A 25,763-nucleotide genomic window follows, 5' to 3' on the forward strand; every position below is an offset into this window, starting at 1 on the left:
GCCTCAGCATGGGGGAGATGGATGAAATGACTCAAAGTCTCTTCCAGCCCTACGTTTCTATGATTCTATAATGTTCACTGTCATACCGTCATCTTCATATTCCTTACAAATCCATGGGCAACATTTTCCTCATACAGTATGTAATTACAGCTTTGAAGTGATCAGTGCTGCTTTCTTCCTACTGCAGGTCCTGATTTGACAATTTAACAGCCTCCTGATAGTGCAAGGGGTGTACAGCTGGCTTATCTGGCCACATGAGGCCTGGAGGAATTCCAATTTAGCACAAAGCTATCATCATTCCTCATTTTTGAAGACCCAGCCTAAAAAGATGCAAATGAGCCTCATTTTTCAAAGCCTCATATTAAGGTTACAACAACGGGACAATGATCTTAATCAGCTCTTACAGCTCTGACAAAAGCTACTAGAGAATGATACAAAGGGAGAGTTTAAGTCTCTTTTTCTGCCACGAACAGGTAATTCTTATAGGTAAGTTTGCTGAATTTTCCTCCGTCTCCTCCATGCACTGTGCCCAGATAAATGAACTCCAGTTCAAATTTTAAAAGGATTCAGAAGCATGTAGTTGGTCAGGACTGGTCACCCAGGGGGATTTTTACTATTTGCATTTGTGTGAATAACAATTAACTTTGTACAAAAATCCCAACTGTTTTACTTTCCTAAAAAAGACAAAATTTAAGTGATCAGTGATATTTTTAAAATGCACTGAGAAGAAAACAAAATTTTATACAAGGTTTAATTTTTAATAGCTGTTGTGTGAGCATTATACAAAGTATGCAGCCAGAGCAGCCATTTTGTCCTTGGGTCTCTTTGGGTTGGGTCTCCCTCCAGGTCTCCTGCCCTTTCCTCTTCCTCGACCCTGCCTTTTCCCCTGTCCTCCACGGTGCATAGGGTGCCTCGTGGCAGCGTGCTTAAGCTCCACCAGGTCCTGGAACACAGGGTCACAGAAGACACAGCCTGAATGCTGTGTCTCATCACCAGGAAGGGGAGACTTAGCTTTATTAAAATCCACATCCACAAGGGCCGCATCACATGACTCGCAGGTCTCTGGTGACACTCGCACTTTGTGGGCATTCTCAAAGAAGTGCACAATCACATTGCATTTGTTGCAGGCCATCTTCCACTTGGGACCTGATGTTGGGTCTAGTACCAGAACCCCATTCTCGCATTCCACACACTGCCCGATTCCAAGCATGCTAAGCGAGTGCTGGCATGTTGGGTGGGTACACTCGTTACAGCCCATCCCTAGGGAAAAGAGTAAAACCACATCATCAGAAACTTTGTGTTCTATTTTCGCATTTTGCAGGAAATGTGATGTAGGATTTAAACAAAGCTAAAGGTACCCTATATACCCTGAGAGCCCTATGCACAATACAGTGGATTAAGGATGGAGTCTCAGGCTTGACTCAGTCTTCTCAACTCAGAAGTCTAGATGTGGAAACAAGGAGAATTCAGTGGAGAATCTAATGTTAAAATAAAGATCACCTAATGATATAAAATTGGGTCCAGTATCAGTGACTCTGAAGTAGGACATGCAAAACCCTTGTTCTGTACTGCCACTGTGATTGCTCTGAAGAGTTCTCAGTGTCGCTATACAATGAAGAGTAATGGAAAAATGTATAATGAAAATAAATCTATTTTCAGTGAGACAGTGTATTATGTCCACTTGTCTCATATGGAGATTGTAAGCTGTTTGGAGCAGGGAACCACCTTTTATTGTGTGTGTGTGTTGTATTACCATTGCACGATAGAGCCCCAATCCACAACTGAGGCCTCTAAGTGCTACCTTAATATGAATGAGAATATTGAGGATAAAAAAACCTGGCATTTTAGCTAGAAGTTAGTCTCACAGTTCCCAGGCTAAATGCACTTCTGACCCCTTCCTGTCTCTCCTTGAGTGCACTCCTCTTCCAGGTATCAGGCTTTATGCCACCGCTTTGCCTGTGATAAAAATCACATGACTCCAGCACTCTCAGACCTGTCCCTGGGCTGCAGTCCCTTGTGTAACAACCACGATTACCTTTGCAAGACTGACTTAGGTTCAGTACCTGCAGTTTCCTTTCCTCCAGGAGCTACAAGTAGTGGTATCTAGTGACCAGGGAGCCCTCTCAAAGAAAAGTATTGTTTATTTTAAAAAAAGCATTTCAGAGAAAAAGATCTTAAGACACTGACCAAATCTACACACATTCCTGTCTTTCCCTTAAATTTACCATTCCCTTGAAGCTAGGGAAGGCCCCACTTGTTTCAAACAATCCTGCAGAACCTGTCAGTCTGTGTTCTCCAGGGACAGCTCACTGACAACTCCTCCCTTCCTCTCTCTCAGGATCTTTTATCTAGAGCCATTTTGTTTCCTTCTTGCCTGCTTTTACAATAGCCTCCCATTAAGCTAGACCAATACATTCCTATGGGATGACCCAATATCCCAATATAGCTACACAGTGATTATCTCACTGATCAGGTCACACACAGAATTCATAAAATTATTACACAGTAGCTCCATGTCTGCCATAATTAGATCTATGAAACTTAGCATATTAATTTGCAAGTTATTCTCATCGGAATGCTCAATAAGATGCATTGAATATATTGAGTGTTATGAAGGATACCCTGCATGTGCAGAGAGGCTGCTTTCTAATTTATTTTGATTTATAAAAGCTGCTGTAGTTGTCCATACAATGCTCAGAGTGTCCACTTTATAAACTGAAAAATACTACATTACTGCAAACAGTAAAGGGGGTTTTCATATTAAAAAAAAATCCCACTCCACATTACGGGGGTTTAGAAAAAGGCTCTTTTTTAACATAACTAGCCAAATATGAGACTGAAAAATACCATGGTATTTTTCAAATATTTTTTATTTATTTTGGGGAACTGTGGCAAATATTTTGCCAACACAGACAAACTTGGTGGAATTTATCAAAGTAAAATGGCCAAAAATAATTTTTTTTAAAATTAGAGTTGAAATAACAAATTTTAAAAAGTTAGTGAATAAAAAGAATTTAAAAATTAGTTAATCCCCTATTTTCGCTGCCTTTAACTCATTGCTTTACCAGCTCTAGCAAGTACCTTTTCTCAGTCTAAAGGAAATTCACACCAAGTTTCAAGATTAGTTCAGATGGTAAAACCAAACACTGTAGATAGGGATTTATCAAGGAAATTGTTAGATTCTTAAGTGCAGGAACAGCCAGAAATGTGACTGAAAAAAATAGCACCTTCCTACTCAAGAGATCTGTTCCTGTGTATCTTTAAGTCATAGCCAATTACTTCATTGACGAACAATTTTAAAGAATTCCTTTTAGCACAGAAGTGCCAATAAAGCTGTGAAAGAACAAACTGGTTTCTACTATTTCTCATGCATCATCAACTGAACTAAAATCCAATTGCAGAACCTTTGTTAGTGACAATCAAGGGGCAGAGAGAAGGCCCCAGCTTGTTTTTAGAAACTTGGTTAGAAAAAGCACTTTTTTCAGCTCTAAACTCTGCATATTTGATATGGAGCCTTTGGGAGGCAACAAATAGACGCTTATGATTTGGTTTTGAAGTTATTTAACTGAACAGAACAGCATTTTAACCTTTGTACCACTGACTGGGAATCTACTAAAAATGAATCACAAAAGACCAAACAAACAATTGATTTTAAAATTGTTACAATGTAGTTGATCATTCTATATCTCAATGGCAGCTCTACCTTTTTTCATGTCCCTGAAGGGTGGATGGTTGTAACAGTATGGACACAGTGGGTAGCTCTTTCCTCTGGATCCGGAAGACCACAGCACCAGCTCAAAGTCATCCAGGGGGCAACGCAGCTCTTTGTAGAGTTTGATGGTACCATTCTGGGGAAGGCTGTATGTTTCATCACAGTGAGAACAGTGCAGACGGCTTGGCTTGGCCTAGAAATAGAGAAAGAATCTCCAAATAAGCGACAGCTCTGATCCACTCTGTAAGGTTCAAAACCTCCAGTAACCCAACTGTTATTGCCATCTGGTCTGCTCCATGGGGAGAACCTGCTTTGGGCCTTTGGAGAAGCTCTACTATGTTTTACAGAGAGGCATCTGAGACGAGATACATATGAACCCAAATGTATTAAGGCAAAAGATATTTTTAACTATTGATCTTCAGCAAGTAACTTTTGAAGTATAAACTCAATCTCTAGGTTACCTTACCTGGATGTACTTCATAAAACGATGGCATTTGCCACAGCGAGAAAGAGGTTTGCCTGTGGCAGCTAATGGTGAAAAAGACACTTCCATCAATTCATCCATACCTGCAGAAAAGAAATTGCATAAGTGTTGGAACCCTGCTGCTACCTTTTTCATGGCGAAAGTCACCCCTTTCTCTGCACAAAAAGTCTGAGAAAGGAGACTGTTGGGCCAGAAGCAGATACAAAGTTTAGCGACAAACATGCTGTTTCTGTACACTCTGTTTGCAAAACAAATATATGTATTAAAAAAAGCTTTCTAAAAAGAGCTGTATTGAGCACGCATAAGACACAATATATTTCAGCCAGTTCTAGTGTTTTGCTTCTTAATACCTACCACCATGCATCCAGGTGACAGATTTCAAGTGCAACTTTGTGTGTGCTGTTGTGATGGGGGTGTATTCAGCCTTAGCGGCTCCCACCTGGGGGCTCCGCTGTCCTACCACACCCCACCTCAAGAAGCAAGTTTGTCTACAGAGGCTTCTCCAAAGTGGCTATTTTGGAAACTGCACAGACCTGGCCCCCCAAGGGCTTGAAGGGCTAGTAACAGCCAATCAGGGCCCTGCTGGCCCAGATAAAAGGAGATGTCTGCCCTTAGCAGTTCAGTTCCTGGCTCAGAGCAGGATCAGAGGGGGCAAGGCAGGTTGCTCCTCTCTGGCCAAACAAATGTAAGGAATAGCCACGGTTCGTTTTCTGGAGGCATTATGCAAAGCTGGGTTTTCAGGGAGAAAGAGGACCTCAGAACCTTAACCCGAAGATAAAAGGTGAAGCTAAAGAACACAGGAAAGAAGCAGCAACTATTAGAACTGAGAAGTACACATGGCTGTTTATAGGGTCCTGGGTTGAAACCCAGAGCAGTGGGTGGCCCTGGGTTCCCAAACAGCCACGGGTAAAGTGCCATAAACCCCAAGAAAGGTCTGGAGCTTATTTGGGAGCCCGAATAAAGGGCTGAATTTAAAGGGCCCAGAGCTGTGGCTGAAGACCCTAGGCAAGGGCAGACAGACTGTTCGTTTACCGGACTCTTTAATAACCTGGAAGAGGTTCATTTGGACTTGGTGTCATTGCACCCTGACACTCAGAAGCACTTCAGAATGAGTGCCCTGTTAACAGCTGTTCATCCAAGTTCTCTGTGTACCTAGCCCCTTGAAAGATCTCCTAAAGAATTATGGACTCTCTCAAGTCCTTACCAACAATTAGCCAGAGTTGGAGAACTTTAGGTGTGAAGGAGCCTTACCTGCAATAGAATCAACAAAGTAGTGAAACTTCCTTTTGAAGATATCAAGGGTGTGCTCCAGAACTTGCTGATAGTTTGCTTTGCCTTGAGCTATCAAGTTGAGTTGCTTCTCTACTGCACTACGGATTGTAGGAAGCACCAGCTCTGCATCTAAGAGGAAGTCAGAGAGACAAGGAGGGGAGATTTGTCAGACAAATCGCTCTCAAATGAACAAAGAATGCAAACTGAAAAAAATAATTTTTTAGTTTTAATGCTAGGGATTGCAAGTACATCATTTTCAGACAAATGTGATTTGTAAGTTGGCAGTAGCCTTTTAAGATCTACTACTTGGTTTCTTCTTTATGAATCCTCCTGTCCCTAGAGATGCAGTCATTGTGCTTTTCCTCTCTCTCAGGGGGTGAAGAAGAGGCTTTCTCCAGACATCACTGCAGCTCAGTATGTGGTGGGGGGGACAAACTGTGCACAGCCTAAATCCTATGCTTCCATGACAAGAATGAGCTCTGTAGTCCGGGGTAGTAAATGATCCTTAAAATCTCTCGGTGTCCAGATTTGGCCAGGAACATAGTTAAATGAAAAGAAAATGACAGAAAATAAAACAGCAGCAACTGACCTATTTTGTAGTAACCATGAACCAGAACAATGCCAAGGTTTGTAGGTTTCAGTCTGCGACCACTCTCCACTGTGACGTAGTTCCGCTGGCAGATATTGTTAATGTGAACTGGGATACTTGCATCAGTTCCTGTCACACACAAACACAACATCTTTCTTGAACACAAATGACAACTTTACATGCAATTATTCTAGTCTCTCTTCCCCTTTCCTGGTTTGTAAGTCAGACACTAACTCTCTCTCTCTCATGCCTTGGGCAAAGGCTAACATTCAGTACTCCCCCCTTTTCCACATCATTCTCCATTTCTCAGCTACTTCTTCCCTTCCTGTTTAATAATTCATATGTTCTTCTCAAATCTGCAGGAATGATTTTTCAGTTACAAGAATTCTGCAACACATACTTTGCTTTTAACTCTTTTGCTGCTTCCAGGAAGACCGCTATTATGGCAATAGCTTTCTCTTATTGTATGTTGTCAGCCAATATATATATGAATGAAACTCCACTAGAATAAGGGAGATAACGTGGCCTCTTCAGCAGGACTGGAGGTGTGCAGTTCACTGTACTTAGGAAACAGTTTAGATAAAAAATAAATATTGTAATACTGAAATGTACATGCTACATTAAAATACCAGAGCCAACATGTACAAAGCATGCTGTAAAGGCAGGAAGTCAGTCCCTGGATGGAGGGAGCACATATAATCTCTGGTTAATTGAGGAGTAACACTGATGGGGTTATGCAAGGAATACTATTTGGTGCTCCTTGGCCAAAAAGAGTAGTGGACATGAAATGAGATGAGGATAGGAGAGAAGAAAGAGGGAGAATTGTGCGGGCAGATTCTTGAAAGCCACCTAAAAGATGCCAAGGACTTTGTGATTTGACAGGAAACATAAGCCATCATTGAACATATTTGCAGAACACTAAAAGGCCATTCCTGATAGAGAAACTTCAGAAGGGCAACTCCTTGCCCTCTGGGAGGAGTATTACATTATCATGTAAGGGAGACAAAGTTCCTACCAATGCCATGTTTTTCCATCAGTGTGATGAGTTCTGCTTCAGTCAGGTAATCGGGAGGATGTGTTTGTTTCTCCAGCAGTTTTACTTCACTGACTGGGAAAACATCTCCCTTCTCACAGTCGGGGAGGCTCTCCTCTAAGGGGATGCTTTGCCAGGGCATAATCTCGGTGAACCCTGTAAATAAAAATAAATGAAAGTAGTGGAACGGTTCAGTTTCCATTAGGCAAGATACTTTCTAATTCTAACTGGGGCTGTACTATACAAGTCAAGGCTGAGAAGCTGACTTAATGGTTGTTTGCACTGCCACACAGAAGATCATGGATACTAGATTCCTGTTCCCTAAGGCGAGGCTGGGAGCATTAAGGAAATAATGCACTGAATCTGTAGAAAGAGTTGCTTCCACCACCCATGATTAACCCCTCTGTGTTGATTCTGGAATGCTGTTGGCAGGCCCCAAAAGTCAGCCCTCCTTAGCCAGAAATAGAACTGTTGTCAGATTGAACTTCAAAGGGGCAGGAGAGGTTTTTTAAAATACCAAGTGTGATTAGGCAAGATTAGCACAAAGCCTTAAATTATTTCCTTTTAGCACCAACAATGAGTTTGCCTTAGCAAATATAAATAAAAAACTGAAGAACATACAATTTAAAACAGTTCGTGTCTCCTCCTGTGTGCAGGGGCAGTGCTGCTTAGCATGTTATGGGCATAACTGGAACAGAAATCCTAAAATGGGTCACACTGGGAAATCCAAGTGTGGGGATGAGAGCAAGAGTTGGTTTATTATTTTAATGCTTTAAATCCACCCCCCCCGGCCTCAAATCCCCCGCTTTTAATTTAATTCCTCTTTAACTTATGGGGGGGGGGCAAAAAAGCCATAACTAACCAAATTGTTGTTCCCATGTTTTCCTTACCTGGTGAAATAACCATCTTTCCTACACAGGTAAAATGTTCAGGACCAATAATAAAAGAAATGGTGGTTTGGAGATATTTGCAATCAGCACAGAGAGTGGCAATGAAATGTCTAGTGATATATTCATATAATCGCCATCCATCACCACCTGAAGAGACAACACCTTGTTACCCACATAAAATCTAATCATCTTGCTCTATAGAATACTTGTTTGAAAAAACCCCAGTTTTCTATAAACTTTTCAGGAAAAGCTGGCACTTAAAGTTAAACAACTCTAAAAGTTCACCTATTTTCTCCTTTAATGTTTCTTTCTTGAAGTCCCTGTATACCCAAAACACATTAGAATTCTGCACAATAGCACCTTTAGTTTATTTAAGATATGAGTCACCTCAGTTCTCATGAAAGTGAAAGATGAGTAGCACTGGAATGAAACAGGCATAGGTCAGGCAAGGGCTGCGCAAGTTTCCTCACACAGGTCTGCTGCAGAACCACTGCCAATACTCTCTTGAGCAAAGAAGCCCGGTTGTGCTATCTTGTGACCTGATTTAGTTGTGTGTGCAACTGAAAGGATTAGGCCAAGATCCTCATATTTATTTTTATGTATGATCTAAAATCAGGATCTGAACTTGCATCTCTAGTGCTAGAAGACTTTGCTGTATCCCACTGCTAAACCTAACCCCAAATTTAGTCCTATTACTAAATTCTAGTGGCCTCCCGCACAAATGTTGCAATAGATCACCTCTTACTAGTTTTAATTTAGCACTAAGTCACAGCTTACATTTCATTGAGTTTCCAATGTTTCTGTAATAGTAATAAATAATTATTATTAGCAGCAGCAGCAGCATTTATAGTATCACCTGTGGATTTCAAAGCACTTTACAAAGGTGGGTAAACATCATTATCCCCAATTTAAGGTAGGTCAACTGAGCTGCAGAAAGGTTAAGTGACTTGCCAAGATTTCACATAATGAGCCACTGGCATAGCTGGAATAAAAATCACACCTCTTGGTTCCCGTTCCCATGCCCATGCCCAATATGGTCTACCAAGCTGCAGGCCTCTGTAAAACGGTTATGCAATCACCCTAACACTCTTGCCTTTTCTGTTGAAGCTACGACTATTTAACTGATTTATGGAAAGTTGAAGGCATTTGTTAAAACTACAGATTAGTGCCAGCATCTCTTTTCCATAAAGATTTTAATTACAGTTCTTAACAGTGTATGGATTATCTTTTTCTTTTTTTTGAACTATACAAACTCCCTTTGAGAGATCAGAGAGTACAGGAAGGCAAAAATTAATTTAAAAAAAAGACAAGTTATAGAAAATGCAAAAAAAGTCAGTTACTTTACTAAATATTTCACTTACAATCCCTAAGAAAATAAATTCAGACTTAAAAGCTGCCATTCTATTCTAAATCCACGCTTTCAAGCTTCGGTATTACAGCATACATTGATTGCCCACTGATCTTAAAGGTACTGTAATATACAGGCTCAAGAATGGTAGTTCATTTTTAGCTCTGAATTAACTTGCCATTACGAGTTTAAGTCAATTTTTAATATTAATATAATGTAGTTTTCTGTACATTAATCTACTGTTCCTCATACTTCTGTTTCAGTTTTTCAGGAGTTCCGGTGCAGTCACTAACTTTACTGGGTTTTTTTGTTTATACACCAGAACAGGATCAGTAACTCCGTTCTTCCAGAAAATACCAGCTGGGGTTTCCAAACTGTCTCAGGTACCCAACCCTCTTGCAAACTCTTCTGTTTTTTATAGTAAGAGTTGTATGCACCTAGTTCTGGCTTTCTGTTGCAGCTCTCATTGGAGTAATTGGAGGATGGTCCCCAGCATCATGACCTTTCCTTGGACGATTAACACCTTCTGACAGCAATGCCTTTACCTAGACAAAATGAAAGGAGAAAGCAGAAACAAGTTAATAACACATCAAGTCTCTCTACAAACTAATATGCTTTTCAGATCAAATGCCTAAGAACACAACCACAGAAAATAAACACAGTTACAAATTGTATATTGACTACTTAGGTCTATAGACCATTAAGAAGATGCTTGTGCTATTTGATAGCATGGATTTCTTGATACTGTTTTTTCCAAGAACACTGGCCAAGAAAGAACTTGTAAAGCATTTCAAATTTTGCTTAATATACTTACTGTTTCTGCCCAGTAAGGGTTATTAGTCTGCTGTCTCAAAGATTCTTTCAAGTCAAAGTTTTCTGGATAGTTGGGTTGTTTCAGTTCGAGGGTAGCTAATATAACCCTGAGTATAAAGTCGTTCTGCTATTTGCATAGCATGTTGTGGACCCATTCCTGGAGGAAAAAAAAATCATAGAGCTATGCAGAAGATTAATCTCTGCCTAGCAAACATTTCCCCATGACAGGTCTTAAATGCACTACTATGGTGTGTGTATTTTCTACAAAAGCATTTCATGACCAGAATCTGCTACTTCACCCAACCCTTCACTACTGACAAATTCTCTACATTGTATCAATTCTGCTTTGCTAACATAATGATCTTATATTACACTGTAGCTAGTAATCACTTGCCTGCAATGCTAACAAAGTGTTCTAAATGTGCTTCATTTATTTCATGAGATGAGTCAGAACTTAACACATTTTAAAAACTGTTTTAAAACTGAAACATTTATATCTCCACATTATCTACATACCCAAAGCTGCGCTGGCAACTCTTAACATTTCTACTGTGTTCAGCGCCAGTGGTCTCTGCTTTGCTTTCTCCTTCTTACTCACAGATTCTACCTTAAAAAACAGAACAGTATTTCCCCTGTAAGTTCTGAACATGCTTAATTCATGATATTAGCATTAGTTTCATAATTCATCTTCTAATAGCACTACACAGGCTTGTATTATCTATTTTGTTTTATTCTCTGAGCTAGTGTCCCCCAAGGTCCTAAAATATTTCTTATTTCAAGGAAATTTGATTGAGGGGAAGTTTTAGTAAGGTTGAAACCTGGCCCTAAGATGTCTTTGTGCTGGAGACCAGTTTAGTCCCCAGGTTAGAAGATGGAGAGAGGTAGCTTACTGATGGAGAGGGATACGCTCAGTGGTTTGCACATTGGCCTGCTAAACCCAGGGTTGTGAGCTCAATCCTTGAGGGGGCTACTTAGGGATCTGGGGCAAAACCAGTACTTGGTCCTGCTAGTGAAGGCAGGGGGCTGGACTCAATGACCTTTCAGGGTCCCTTCCAGTTCTATGAGACAGGTGTATCTCCATACAGTATATTATTACATCTTTACCTCCCACCCCCTCAGCTGCATGTCACTTCAATCAGCTAATGATTCAGTCCTTAATCCAAGTACAGTATCAGTTCTAACTACACCTCTACCTCGATATAATGCTATCCGATATAACACGAATTCAGTAAAGCAGTGCTCTGGGGGGGCAGGGCTGTGCACTCCAGTGGATCAAAGCAAGTTTGATATAATGCAGTTGCACCTATAACACGGTAAGATTTTTTGGCTCCCAAGGACAGCGTTATATCGAGGGTAGAGGTGTATAATCCACATTTTTAAAGGCTTCATCCACATTCTTGGAAACTTGCTGGGTTTAAGCACATAAATCCAAATGTACTGTCAAACGAGTACTGTATAGAATGGAACTGCCAGTTAATTGGCTATACAGACTGAACAATACTATATGTGTTTGGCTTCTGTTTTAGGTTTTACCAATAAAAACCCACTATACCAAAAAAACCAAAGCCCCAAAATCTCCAGGTGTTTATCTGAAAAATACCAGAAAATTATTACTTGTATCTAAGGGCTTATCTATGCAGTAATGTGGACTACTGGAGTGAGATTTCTTAAATGCATTACTTGGTCCGTGTAGGTTCTGCTGGTGCACACGAAAGGTTCCCATGTGCTTTAATGTAGTGCTGTCCGAAACAGTACTATGTTAAAGCATACCAGGAAAGATTTACAAATAGTCTACTCTTTACAGTATGTACAAACAGAAAGCCTGGAAAACCCCTAATTTTGGACATCTATGTAAAATTTAAAAATTGCTAAGAACAACTCTACCAAAAAAACCAGAAGCCCTAACCATACACACTGCAGGAATATTGCCACATAAGTAATTAAATTATAAAGTATCTCCTGGGAAATAAGAAATCTATTCAACAAGGACAAAGCAGTATTTCTCAGCAGGTTTAGTAATACAGACTTCTTGTCTAAAGGAAGCTGCCTTCCACCATGAGTGATGTCAACTCCCAAAGTCAATATTATTATTTCTATTATCAAGCGCCTAGGTGTCCCATCCATGAATGAGGATCCCAGTGTGCTAGGTGCCATGGGAAAGGGGCTTCCACTAATACTAAAATGACGTGAACCACAATCATAGCTCTTCTACCTTTCGTTCTGCATGCACACTAAATTGAACTAAAATCAAGACAAAAATGACATTTTATTGAATACCTTTCTATTTCAGAATTAGAAGGGGGAAAAAAATAGATTTTATATATAAATTACTTAGTACTTATGCCATATGATATATGGCTTTACTTGTACTTACTACTGTTCTTACCTTTGCTTCTCTTGCCATCTTCGTTATGTTTAGGAACATTTGAGCAATCTCCCGATCGAACACCCTCACTCTATCCCACTCCAAAGTGAGAGAACTTTCTTTTTCATGGTTCACCTACGGGGAGGAGGGAAAAAAAAAATCTAAATGTTTTGTATTTAAGTACAGGCTGACACACTCAAGCATTATTAACTTCCAGGCACAGTCTAAAGCCTCCTTTTGCAAGGACTTCAGAGAAAGATGTGGATTCTTAGGGCCAGGGTTGTAGATGGCCTAGCTGGAATTTCAGAGTCTGATAAGTTTCATTGTACTTGCAGAGTAGTCAAATAGCTGACATGTTGAACGACCGATTTAAAGTTCCTTAGTGATTGTGGGTGTTTTAAATGACATGGGATAGGCAGCAGATAAATCAAAATAGTTTGTAAATACAGATAACTATTCATTTGTAATTATCTTAGACAGAGATGACTAATGCAATTCAGGTTTAAAATTCTGATTGTAAAGAAGTATCAACCTCCACCATCCTGGTAAAGATGCTAATAAACTTAGGCTCTTGGAGAACAGAAAATCAACATTTGATGTTGACATTCAGGAGAAGCATATAATGCAGGACTGAAAGGAAACAAGAACTGACACACATTAGCTTTCATCTTTTCATTTAAGATAAAAAGCTAATAGACTGCTCTATCATCCTGCTACTACTTGTTTAAAAAAGTCAATGTACACACAAACAACTTTTTGGTTAGTTCTCAGAGCTTCAACACTAGCAAGGCTAGTGAAACTAGTGTGACCTATCAAAGTATTCAGAGGACTCACCTGGCAATTAGCACACTGAGTGTTACACTTTGCTGAGCCTGAGAGTTTTGAAGCAATGTGTTTTTTGCTGACTAATTAAATCATGTATTGACTATAACTAGAGGATCTGTGCAAGGACTCACTGATCTAAAGCAACTCATTTCGAGTAATCATTCTGACTGAATCTAAGTTTAGACTGCTAGGATTCAAGAAGGCTGACAAACTGTGCATATAATCACTAATTTAAAGCTGACATATTTGAATCTGTTCTGTGACAAGTGACCACATGCATATAAAATGAATAAAATCCATCAGTTCTTTAGACTGTAAATTATAGGCAATCTGAATTCTAGAGAGCTGTTACAAGCGTGTAAGTTAATACATAGAGACAAAATAAAATTAATTTTACTGATAAATGTGCACTAAATTTCACATATACAACAAACACACAACTATGCATGGCATAAAAGTTACCTTGGCTTGCAGCACCCAATAAGTTTCAGGTTTGAAAGACTGGATTTTATCATGTCTTTCTACACAGAATCCAAGTGTCGGGGTCTGACATGGCCCAAAGGAGATGAGTGAACTGTCTAAATTGCCATATTTCCCCTGAAAATATTTAGTCTGAAACCTAAGAGAGAAAATATTGACAAAATTGTTTAAAAATGTTTGCATGTTAATAAATTCTATTCCCTTCAAAAAGGGGAAATTTTCATAAACCCACATGGATACATATCAATGTAAGGGCACACAGACATCAGAATATTTTTTCAAGAGTGACCAAAATCTTTACTAGTCAATGTCATAAATAAATAAATAAATAAATAAATAAAATAAAATCTTTCCACATGGGATCCTGTTACCTCTTGAAAAGACTGGGAAAAGGGACTGAGATAGAAACCAGGATAAACCTAATTTTTAGAGCCTGGTTCAAGAAGACTCTTTAGCCAGAGAACATGTATATCAGAACTGCAATGGACAATCAGTGGCTCTTTCATAAAAAGAGAATTAAATTTCACAAAGAAGTTAAAATTAAAAAGAAAATTAGGGTTACGGTTTTAATTAAAAAAATATATGTATAAACTAGGTAAACAACTATCAGCACAAGAACAATCTTCTCTGTTACCTTGTAAATGCACAGCCAATTCTCAGATCCAGCTCCTGGCGTGCATCCACTGACAGAGCCTCATTACGATTGGGTTCTCCCAGGCAGTTCATAGCATTACAGATGTCTGTGTCAGTAATGGAACTGAACTTTGCTCTGTAAACGGTCTTTTCAGTGCCACGAGGTTTATTCATAACAGGAAGAACAGCATCAAGAACCTAGGGGAAAGAGAAGCACGTGTTAGCAGTAATAGGAAGGCAAGGGTTTTCGTGCTGGTGCATCTCTATAACAAAGATTACACAGACTAATAGCCAATATATTACCACTTTCTTCCCACCAATGAGATTTCATGCTTTTCCATTAACATGCTGGCAAGAGCAGTATTGCTCATATACACATTAGAAACACATTAAGGAATAAACACATCATAAGAACCTGTTTAACTAAACACTGACAGCTGGTGAAAGTGAAGCATTATTTCTAGACAAGTGCAAAAAAGAAATACCCATGGGATTTTGCTTTGCAGAGTTCGCAGCATCACCCTGCAAAAGCTTGATAGCTTCAATCTGAATTAACCTTTTAAGGCCTCAAAAGACAATTCAGTCATCATGACAGTGCTAAATAAAGCTGCAGATGAACACAATTTTATTAAAACCACCAAATAAAACATAGCCAAATCCACTAATGTAGTGTGTTAATTGCAGGTGCGGGATAGGTACGGAAGTAAGGCTGTACGAAGTGATACATTATATCCTTTTGTGGAAAAGTCGTTAATTTTAATTCTATACCTATGGTTTACCAAATCCAAATCTCTCGTGCACTTTAAGGTGGCCTCTACAAGCTAAAATTTCTACCTTCTCAATTAACAGAGCACTGTGGTGACCAAGTTTTTACAAAGACAATAAAACAATTATTCCAGCTGCAAGATGTAGAAGGACTTTCGACACAGAAACATAAGCTACAAGATTGATTTATGATTTGCAACTATTGCTCTAGATGCTGAAAATCCATGAGTTATTCACCAAGTTATTCCATGCCTTAAAAATCTACTAGTCTAATTTGTATAGCCTTTAGTACATATCCATAAACTAGTAAAATGCCTGGTAACACAATGTATAGTAAACTTACATGTGTTATGGTTTTATAATAAAATAATAATGAAAATCTTACCTCAAAACAGATGTTTTCCCCCTCCTTATCACAATCCAACCATAAAACAATGTAGTCACAGCCTCTTCCTTCCACCTATAAAAGAAATTAAAGTTTTCCAACAATTGAAAAGCAACTTCCTTCGTTCCTAACTCTTTCAATGTTAGTATATTTATCTTCTACATTTGTAAACTCAAATTCCAAATAGGTGATGAAACAGAGACTTTATTGGGGGGAAGAACCACAGTAGAAGGGAAGAGGAGTATAGTGGCTAAAGGATGGGACTGGTAGCCAAGAAACCTGGGATCATATTCTCCATCTTCCTTCCTCCCTCTCCTTTTTCAAAAAAATAACACTTGAAAAAACCTCAACTTGTTCTGTGAATCAATATAGTTATAATGAACACACAGTGGTGTATGACTGTACACTGTACCTACTTGTGCTTAAACTAGAAAAATCTCAGGGCAAAAACCTACTATTTATTTGGGATTTCTCAATGACTATACACCTCAACAGCTTCCTTGCATCTGGATTTTATTCCTGGCTCTGCCACAGACAGCATGTATAACCTTGGGCTAGTCCTTTAACCTTTGTGTCTCAATTTCCACATCTTTAAAACTGGGATACTATTATCTTATCCCACAAGGAAGTCAAAGTTTAACTCATCATTTGAAAACCCATTCAATTCTCAGAAGGACAGAAGTGCAAATTCTTATGATTTCCAAAAAGTATTATTTTATAAAAGCAACCATCGCCACACTGCACATCCAGCAATACAGCTGCCTTCTGGAGACTGCATTTGTGGGGAGCGATAAATAAAGGACATAACTAGTTTATAAACAGCTCACTTTCCAGGGCTTATGCGTGCTACAAATGAAGTGAATTGTGAAATGAATGAATTGTGTGCCTGTTGTGCCTATTGTACAGAGTGACACAATCAAGGGTCAAATTCTGAAGGCAAAGGCAAAATTGAATCAATGGGTCAAGGATTTAGCACTAACCAAACAGACGCTTATAACAATAAAAGAGAGAAGGCCTGGTAGACTAACAATGAGCTGCCTTCTGTAGTGAAGAAGACTGATGGCTACGGCTTACACTACAGCTTATGTCAGTATAAGTTATGTTGCTTAAGGGGATGAATAAGTCACCCCCCTTAGCAACCTAGGTTGCACCAATCTAAGCACCAGTGTGGACAGTGCTGTCAGTGAGAGAGCTTCTTCTGCCAAAAAAGCTACCTCTGCTTGCAGGGGCTGAAGTAATTAAGTCCACTGAAGAGCTTTCTCCCATCGGCTTAGAGCATCTGCACTAGCAGTGCTACAGCGATGCAGCTGCACTGTTGTGAGCCCTGTAGTGTAGCCATAACCCCAGATTTGGGAGCAGACCTGATCTCTCTCTTCCCAGATGGTATTCTAGCACACAGAAAGGCAAGACTCCCAAGATATGGGATGGTGCAAAGATGGTGTGACAGTCAGGGTCCAGACACCAAGGGTTTCAAAGGATGGAGCTAGGCTGTTCTCAGTGGTGGTAGATGACAGAACAAGGAGCAATGGTCTCAAGTTGCAGTGAGGGAGGTTAGGCTGGCTATTAGGAAAACATTTTCACTAGGAGGGTGATGAAGCACTGGAATGGGTTACCTAGGGAGGTGATGGAATCTCTTGCCTTAGAGGTTTAAGGCCCAGCTTGACAAAGCCCAATCTGGGATGATTTAGTTGGGGATCGGTCCTGCTTTGAGCAGGGGGTTGGACTAGATGACCTCCTGAGGTCCCTTCCAATCCTGATATTCTATGAATCTCAAAGAATAAGCAACTGAATCGACTGGTTATATACAATGTTATTGTGTATAATATATGTCAAGTAGGTCTTTTATGAAAGCATGTAATGTCCTAAACTTGATGGTCACTAGGAGATATATGTATACATTCATAACCATAACCTGTATACATATACATGCAGAGAAAGTTGCAATTGTAACTGTACTGCACTACAGAGCAGTGCGGTGAGGCAATCAGACAGGGAGGGAACCTCCCAGGGCAGGCTCCAAGCACCTAGCACTGTCCAGCCAAGAAGTAGACAACAGTGGACCATTGAAGTTAATGGGAAACCCTGAAACAACTTGAACTGAAATGAAACCCCTAGTTTGAGACACACACATCCCACCCCTGTGTAACCATGAATTAACATAGTCTGAGAAAAAAAAAAAAAAGACTACAAAGCATTTGAAGTGAAGGTTATCCAGAGACTGAGGGGCAGCATCTAAGCAAGGTGCTGTCTATGAAACAATGGATCCCCTCTAGGACAGAGGGCATACTGGGAAACTGTTCAGAGGAAACAGGTACCCTTTTCCTAATACAAGTTATTTAACTGATATTGTACAGAAGTGTAAAGCCTGAGATTGTTTATTTTCTGTGTAACCTGTATGCGTTTGCTTTTCCTTATTATTTCATCTTTGAATCTACGATTTTTTTTATTAAATACATTTTTTGTTTATTTCTACCTCAGGTAGGTCTCTGTTGTGCAAATTGTGTGGAGGGTATGTGCCAAAGTGAACTGAGAATTGGGGGCAAGTTTCCCACCTCTGGGTGATAAACCAGCAGGGAAAAGTCCAAGTGTCAGGTAGTTAAGAACTTGAAAAAACAGATTTGGGGGGACTCAGGATCAGAAGGGATTGTTGAGGTCACCCTGCACAAAGTAACTTGCCTGGGGGAAGCCAGGATGGGATTATACTTGTAGGCTGACTACTGGTGTCAGAGTGCTGAACCATAACAGCATAGCATTAAGACATCCAAATTTACAAAGCAGAGGGTGAAAGAGACCATTATTGGTCTGGGTGATCTCCAAAATGTTACAGATAGCTACAATTCAAGAAATAACATATACTTCAGACTTTGAGAAACCACCTGCCTTTTGGGGGCAGAGTTGGAAGACATGTTACAGTGCTGAATGTAAAGGACATGGTACCCTTCCAAAATCATCCGAAAGGAGAAGGAAATGGTTGGGGGTAGACAGATTCAGTTCTCACTATTAAAAGGCTATAGTGCTACTAAAAGCATTACAGTGCTTCATTAAATTAATGAAGCACTGTAGAACCTCACTAGTTTACACTAGTGGCCAGAAGACAAAGATATGGGATTTTGTTACCTCAAGTGGCTCCCGATCAGCAGTGCAGCGGGGGGTGCTAAGGCAGGCTTCCTGACTGTCTTGGCACTGTTGACTTTGCTATGCCCCGGAAGTTCCTGGCTACTCGACTTGCAGAGCCGGTGCTCGGGGTGAGGGTAGTGCGCAGAGCCCTGTGGCCCTGCTCCCCCGCGTAGGAGCCAGACGTGCTGCTGGCTGCTTCCAGGGCGCAGCAGTGTCAGAACGGGTAGGGACTAGCCTGCCTTAGCCGGGCAGCACTGCCAATGAGACTTTTAATGGCCTGGTTGGCAGTGCTGACCAGAGCCGCCATGACCCAATGCCTTACATTCCACAACCCAGTACTAGGTTGCGACCCGCAGTTTGAAAACCACTGATCTAGTCTGACCTCCTGTATAACACAGGCCATAAAACTTCCTAAAACTATTCCTTATAGTATATCTGTTATAAAAACTTTCAATCTTGATTTAAAATTGTCACAATGGAGAATCCATCATGACCATTGGTAAATTGTTCTTGGTTCAACTTTCGGCCAATGGACCATGTTATACCTTTATCCGCTAGACTGAAGAGCCCATTATTAAATATTTGTTCCTCATGTAGGTACTTATAGACTGAAAGGGGTGACTTGATTAACATTCTCTTAGATTCAGGGAGCTCAATCTATTTAGCTTATCAATCACTATAAGGTAGGTTTTCTAATCCCTTAATCATGCTCGTGGCTCTCCTCTGAACCCTCTCCCATTTATCAACATCCTTCTTGAGCTGTGGACACCACAACTCGATACAGTATTCCAGCAGCAACTGCACTAGTGCTAAATAAAGAAGCCAGATAACAAGGGAATCTCAAGCAGGAGTAGAGAGGTTATGTATCCAAGGACTGCATTAGTCCTTGAGGCCACAGCATCACATGGGAGCTCGTGTTGAGCTGATTATACACGGCGATCCCCAAATTTTTTCAGATTCACTTTTTCCCAGGATAGAATCCTCATGTCATGGATATGAAGCCTATGTTGTTTGTTCCTAGATGCATACATTTAGTCATGCTTGTAGTTAGAGAGAACACCAACCATTTAATTCTCTCCCTCCCCCCAAAAAAACCAAAACCACCACCACCAGTTTTAAAATACATCTCATAAAAAGTACCTGTAAAAATTTCACCATAGTTAATTTGGGGTTAGCTTCTTTCTTTTCTGTAGGGGCTTTGCTAAAAAGCTCTGCTGGATCAACTTTGTCCCAATTGTTATATTTTCCTGAAATGGGAAAAAGTATTAACTGGAGTTCTAAATATCTTAAATGAAACATTTATTGTACAAACACCTGGCTTTCAAAGCTTATCATAGCATGCTGTCTTCAGAAATGGCATTCTTTAGGGAAGTTCAGTCCTTCATATGCCTCCACCAGGAACCATAATAACCTTTAACTTTGATTTATATTAATATCAGTCATATTTTAAAGGGACATCAATTAAAAACACATTTCTAAAGGAAATTTGTTTTGTAACACATTGCTATAACTGAAAGATTAAAGAGGAGAAAGAAAGCTTTTTTCACTCTATTTCCGCAATTTACTCACTCTGAGCATTTAAAAGTCCTTTATGCATAGTCAATTTCATTGTTTCTCCTATATAGTCAGTTGGGTCCCATTAGCTTGTTTCTTTTGTCTTTCATATCTCAAAGTCATTGTTGATTGTAATTTATAGCACTAACTGTACCTCTTCAAAGCACTGTGCAAACCATTAAATACTCATAACACCTGTGAGGTAGTTAAGTATCATCTTCATTTTACAGATTGAAAAACAGTTCTCAAATGACAATTTCAATGTCACAGAGTGAGTCAGTGACAGAAACAACATTAGAAGCTAAGGAGTTCCTAGTTTCCAGTCATGTACTTAAGCCACTACACAATGCTTGAATATTCCATCACATTTTAGACAGTGCCCTTTTAATAATATTTCGCACTTATAAAGTACCTTCCATTCAAGAATCTCAGTGTGTTTTACAAACTTGAGCAAATTTAGCCTCTCATCTCCCCATTTACAAATTAAAATAATGGAGGCACAGAGAAGGTAAGTGACTTGCCCTAGATCACACAAAGTCTGTTACAGTGTGAGGCATGAAGCCTAGAGCTTCCGACTTTAGTCCACGTCTTAATTCGAAGGCTATTCTTCCTTTCAACCTCCTTTCTCTTATCTAATGTTCACTGCAGCACTGACACTGATTTTACAGTCAAGAGTTAACTTTGCACCAGTGTGGTTGTTTTTTAAAAGTTGCACAAACTGCTCAAATTCAAACAAATAACAGATAGACAATACCTATGAAATCCAGAGTCATCACATGACCACACACAGATGTCATTTTGAAATGGACACTCTGTCCTATGAATGATCCAGTGTACTCATGTACAGAGCATGCTCCATTCAGCCCTTTATGAGAGGACATGTTTCCTATTACAATAAAAATAATAATTATTAACAGGCGCTAAAATACTGAAAGTAATCTTGTTTCTTGCATCATGAAATTCGCTCTTCTCTCTGTTTCTCAATTCAGATTTCCCTGAAACTTTTTTCCACTCTCTAAACAAGTTTCTCTCCTGCCAACTCCCACCTTTGAGCCTTTACTAACATATCACTTTATATTTGGAACACCCTTCTATTTAACATATCCCAAACTTCCTTCCTCTTCTCTTTCAAAATTTCCTTTTGAAAGCTAGCTCAACTTCTCCTGTGGATCAACACAAGTATAATGAACACTGCTCTATATATGATCTGTACTGTACCAGCTCATGCCTTTAAGCCAGAAAAACCTCAGAGCAAGGGATCTGCTATTTATTCGGCATCTCTCAACAGTACACCTCAATGTACAGTAAAAATACTATATTAAATAACAAAAGCAGACTCCTGTCACAGAGGCTGCTACTTTGTTTTTCAATTTTATGGTTTTCTGAGGGTATGGGAAAATGGAATGATGTAGGAGAGCTCTATAACAACCTTTTCAATTCTGAGTGCCAAACAGCTTCCTCATGATCAGCTGGCAGCCCAGATTAACATTGGGAGGTGACAGCTGCCCAACAGCATCCAAGTTAGCTGTCCAGGGTTCTTTTAGCTCCCAACTTCCCTGAAGTCCAGTAGCCTTTGTAACATGCAATCAGTAAACTGCTTCACTTCCATATGCTTGCATGTTCTAATGGATTTAGTCCCTATAATACAAACATACTGTTTGTCAGAAAGAGAAACGAAAAAGGCTGAAGAGATTAGCAAATTTTCCATCTTACCTCTTGAGAGGATCTTGGCTATAGACTGAGCCAGAGAAGGCTTCTCTGCAACCATCAACACTGTCTTCATTTTCAGTTGAGGAGTTCCAAGGGCTTCAGACCTTAATCATGGGATTTTAGCCTAGCATAAACTACAGTTTGTTCTCCCTGTGTTATCCTTTGACCTAAAAAGAAAAAAAATAACAGCTCAAAATTAAGTGAAATCATTTGCGGAAAAAATGATATACAAAAGTGTGCCAACCATACACATTTTCTTGTTCCTAGTCTTTTTCAAATAGCTATTCCTTTCCTCTAGTGCTGTCTTTAGGTATTCCTGTGGTTACTTACCAGTGGCGTCAGCATTTATATTAACATGCAGAGGTTTATAGTTTGACTAAGAATTCACTCCAGGATGAAAGCTGCCATAGTTTTTCAACCAGGAACTCCTTTGGGGGCTTCAGACACTTTTAAACGACTGAAGAAAATAGATATTTCCACTTTCGGAAGCCTAGTTTAAAAACCCATGATTTATTTTTTTTCACTCATCAAATACAACTTTCCAGGATGGATGATCCATAATGGGAACTAGCATTCTTAAACACTGTTTTTCCAAGTCCAAAACAAACTAAGTAGTTCTCTCATTCCCCGTTCTCCTCTCCCATGTTATCTAAACCAGTTGTTCTCAACCAGGGGCCCCTTGGGGAGTCCTCAAACAGGTTTCAAGGGACCTACCAGGCAGGGCCAGTGTTAGATTCACTGGGGCCCAGGGCAGAAAGCTGAAGCCCCACTGCACGGGGCTGAAGCCCAGGGCACTGAGCCCCGCCACCCAGGGCAGAAACCAAGGCCTGAGCAACTTAGGGCTAGTCTACACTGGCAAGGCTGAAGTGCTGGTTTCACATGCCTTGTGTAGTCATGGCACTTTCTAAAAACACCCACCTCCACGAGAGGTGTAGCTACCAGCACTGGTGCACGGTCTGCACTGGCGCTTTACAGCACTGAAACTTGCTGCACTCAGGGGGGTGTTTTTTCACATGCCAGAGGCAAAAAGTTGCAGTGCTCTAAACTGCCAGTGTAGACAAACCCTTCGCTTCAGGGGGGCCCCCGTGGCATCCGGCCCCAGCCAATTGCACTGCTTGCTACTCCCTAACCCCGGCCCTGGCTTTTATAACCAGAAAACCAGCTGTTGTGGCACAGGTGGGCTGTGGAGTTTTTATAGCATGTTGGGAGATGGGACTCAGAAAGAAAAAGGTTGAGAATCCCTGATCTAAACCACAGTCCGATTCCCCTGGCTCTGGGTTGCTCTAGTCTGAAACTCCTGAGCGACGCCGGGTGTTTCCCGACGCAAATTCCACAGGTACCGATTTCACTTAATTGTAAAGCGACTGTAACGCTCGCAGTCCCCGGAGGGCAGCGGAGGCGGCTTTCACACCGCTGTGGTGACACCAGCGCTCAGAGCCGCTGTCACAGGGCCCGATCTCGCAGACTGGATGCCGCACAGGGAGCGCTGTGCCCTGCCCGATCTCACCGCAGGAGCGGGGCCCTGTCACGGCCCAGCTGCCCGCCCCCGGGGGTCAGGCTCCCTGCGCCGGGACGAGGGCAGCTCCCACTCGGGCTACAGTGCTGGACCCGCTCCCTCCCTGCCCGGCCCAGCAGCGCCCGGCCGCTTCCGCGGAGACACCCTGAGAAGGCGAAATGTCCCTGTGCCCCGTCCCGGCGCCTGCTGCGGCGCTCGACGGGCCAAGTCCCGCCCCGCGGGACCGGGGTCTCCCCGCCAGCCCCTGACCCAGAAAGCGCCCCCGTAGCGGCACGCTCACCAGCCCCACAGCCTCCGTACGCCGCCATTGACACCGCATCCACTGCCGGGTCACGCAGCGCCGGAAGCTGCAGAGGACTGACCCCTACCCTCCCCCTGTTCCGAGAGAGAGACAGCGCGCGCCCCACCGCCCTGCCCTCAGGGAGATGCTCTCCTCCCATTGGTTCTTCCGCCTGCCCTCAGGGAGATGCTCTGCCTCCATTGGCTCCTCCGCCGCGCCTACACTCAGGCAGAGGCTACTATTGGCCCCGCCCCCTGGCCTCAGGGAGACGATCGCCCCCGCCAGCTTCCCCTCCTCAGGCAGAGCCTGTCCCCCCACTGGCCCCGCCCCCTGGCTTCAGGATGATGCTCTCCCTCATTGGCCCCTCCCTCTCCCCAGGGACAGCCTCTCTTGTCTCTTTCATGGAGATGCACCTCTCCCCTCCCCGAAAACAATCCCTTCCCTGTGCCTCCAATGCTCCCCTCCGCCCCAGGGGCCCCTCCCATGGTGGCAGGGCCTTTCTGCCTGGTTTCCTCCGGGCTGTAGCAGAGTTTCAGCCACCCACTCCCTCAGGCTCTCAGTGGCTGGGAGCATCCCTGCTCATGCTGGCTCAGCTCCACTGGTGTGAGCAACACTGGTACCCCAGTGCTGCTGTGGTTCTTCAAGCAGCCGCTATTTGAATAGAGTTGCAGGCTTTGGCTGGGGTGCTGGAACCACCCCTGCCCTGCCACTTCCCCTGAGGCCCCACTCCTGTCCTGCCCCCCCCCATTCGCTCCTCTTTCCGTCTTCCTCCATTGCTCACTGCTTTTCCCTTCTCCCACCCTCCCTGCGTGGGTCAGGAGGGCCTCATCTGCAGAGCTGGAGGTGGCCATGGCTGAGTAGGGGCTGGCATGAGTGAGTCCTCAGCCCCTCCCCTGCCCCCAGTAACCGGACTTTAGGCATCTGGTCAGTAGATCTGACCGGACACTGTCAGGTCCCCTTTTTGACTGGACTTTCTGGTTGAAAACTGGACACCTGGAAACCCTACATTCGAAGAATCATGGGTCCAACTCTCACTGGCAGTGCACAGTATTGCCACTCTGAAGCATTGAAAAATTACAAGATAGACACCCAAACTGATACATTTCGGTTCTTTTTATACTGGTTTTTAAGCCTTTAAGATTCATGTTTTCCAGCTTTTGTCCATAACCATGAAGGCTAAAAACCTCCTTAAAAAATAAAAAGTTGAGAGTCTTAGTAAATCACTTGACTCTGGGCATTGGGGCTTTAAGAATAATACCAAATATTGTGAGAGTCACAATAAAATCATGAACATTGTCAAAACTGCCTGCACCTTATGCAATCATTTTGCAACAGAGCATGTGGGTGTAAAACACAACTATTCTGATGTGGTAGTGTTTTGCATTCACTGCACAGGTATAAATGACTACACAAGGGCAATGGAGCATCAGGACCCGTCCTCTAACATTGATCAAAGTAGGTCTTATGGACACAGTGCTTATGACATGGGCAGCCATGGAAGCCCTTTCTACACCAGGGGTCTGATTCTTCTTTATCCTGCATCTTGCACAGTTTACACCACCATAAAGGGCAAAGCAGGTGTGTGTTGCACCCACAATAACTACACAAGGTTCAAGGCAACAAAGAATCAGGCACTAGGGCTCCCAATGTTGCTGACACTAGCGGAGCTGAATTGGAAGTAATGTTGGGAAATTTGTGAAAATTGCCCCTGGTCTAGGCTGAGCTTAAGTTGGGAAAAGGTTGAAAGGAGATGAACAATAGCTGCCCCCTGCCCTCCTCCTGACTCTGTTATTGGACATGGTGAGAGAGAATTTAATTCTTAACCCCTCTGCTGGTAATTTTCTCCATACTAAGGCAATAAAACCTGCCCCACCAAGTTGTTCTCTAGGGTGTCTTCCACATGGCAGTTCCTGCCACTATCTGTTTCTTAGGCACTTCTGTGTGGAGTGGACAGTGCAGACTTTGTAAAGCAGAAGTTACTATTGCTCCTCA

At 41.7% G+C, this 25,763-nt stretch overlaps 1 protein-coding gene across 1 annotated transcript; it reads right to left on the reverse strand.

Annotated features, from left to right (window-relative positions):
* Positions 1 to 737: 737 nt before the first annotated feature.
* TOP3B (DNA topoisomerase III beta) lies at positions 738 to 23,859 on the reverse strand. The gene is given in 19 exon segments (XM_030582916.1): positions 738 to 1,260; positions 3,704 to 3,905; positions 4,179 to 4,279; positions 5,448 to 5,597; positions 6,058 to 6,186; positions 7,073 to 7,246; positions 7,981 to 8,142; positions 9,777 to 9,873; positions 10,143 to 10,214; positions 10,216 to 10,298; positions 10,658 to 10,748; positions 12,528 to 12,641; positions 13,794 to 13,950; positions 14,446 to 14,642; positions 15,595 to 15,669; positions 19,852 to 19,958; positions 21,020 to 21,151; positions 21,979 to 22,142; positions 23,772 to 23,859. Coding segments are annotated over 18 exon segments (2,595 nt in total). The 5' UTR covers positions 22,049 to 22,142; positions 23,772 to 23,859; the 3' UTR covers positions 738 to 778.
* Between the last annotated feature and the right edge of the window lie 1,904 nt (positions 23,860 to 25,763).

Source organism: Gopherus evgoodei, chromosome 13, assembly GCF_007399415.2.
Source record: "Gopherus evgoodei ecotype Sinaloan lineage chromosome 13, rGopEvg1_v1.p, whole genome shotgun sequence".
In the NCBI taxonomy this organism is placed as follows: domain Eukaryota; kingdom Metazoa; phylum Chordata; order Testudines; family Testudinidae; genus Gopherus; species Gopherus evgoodei.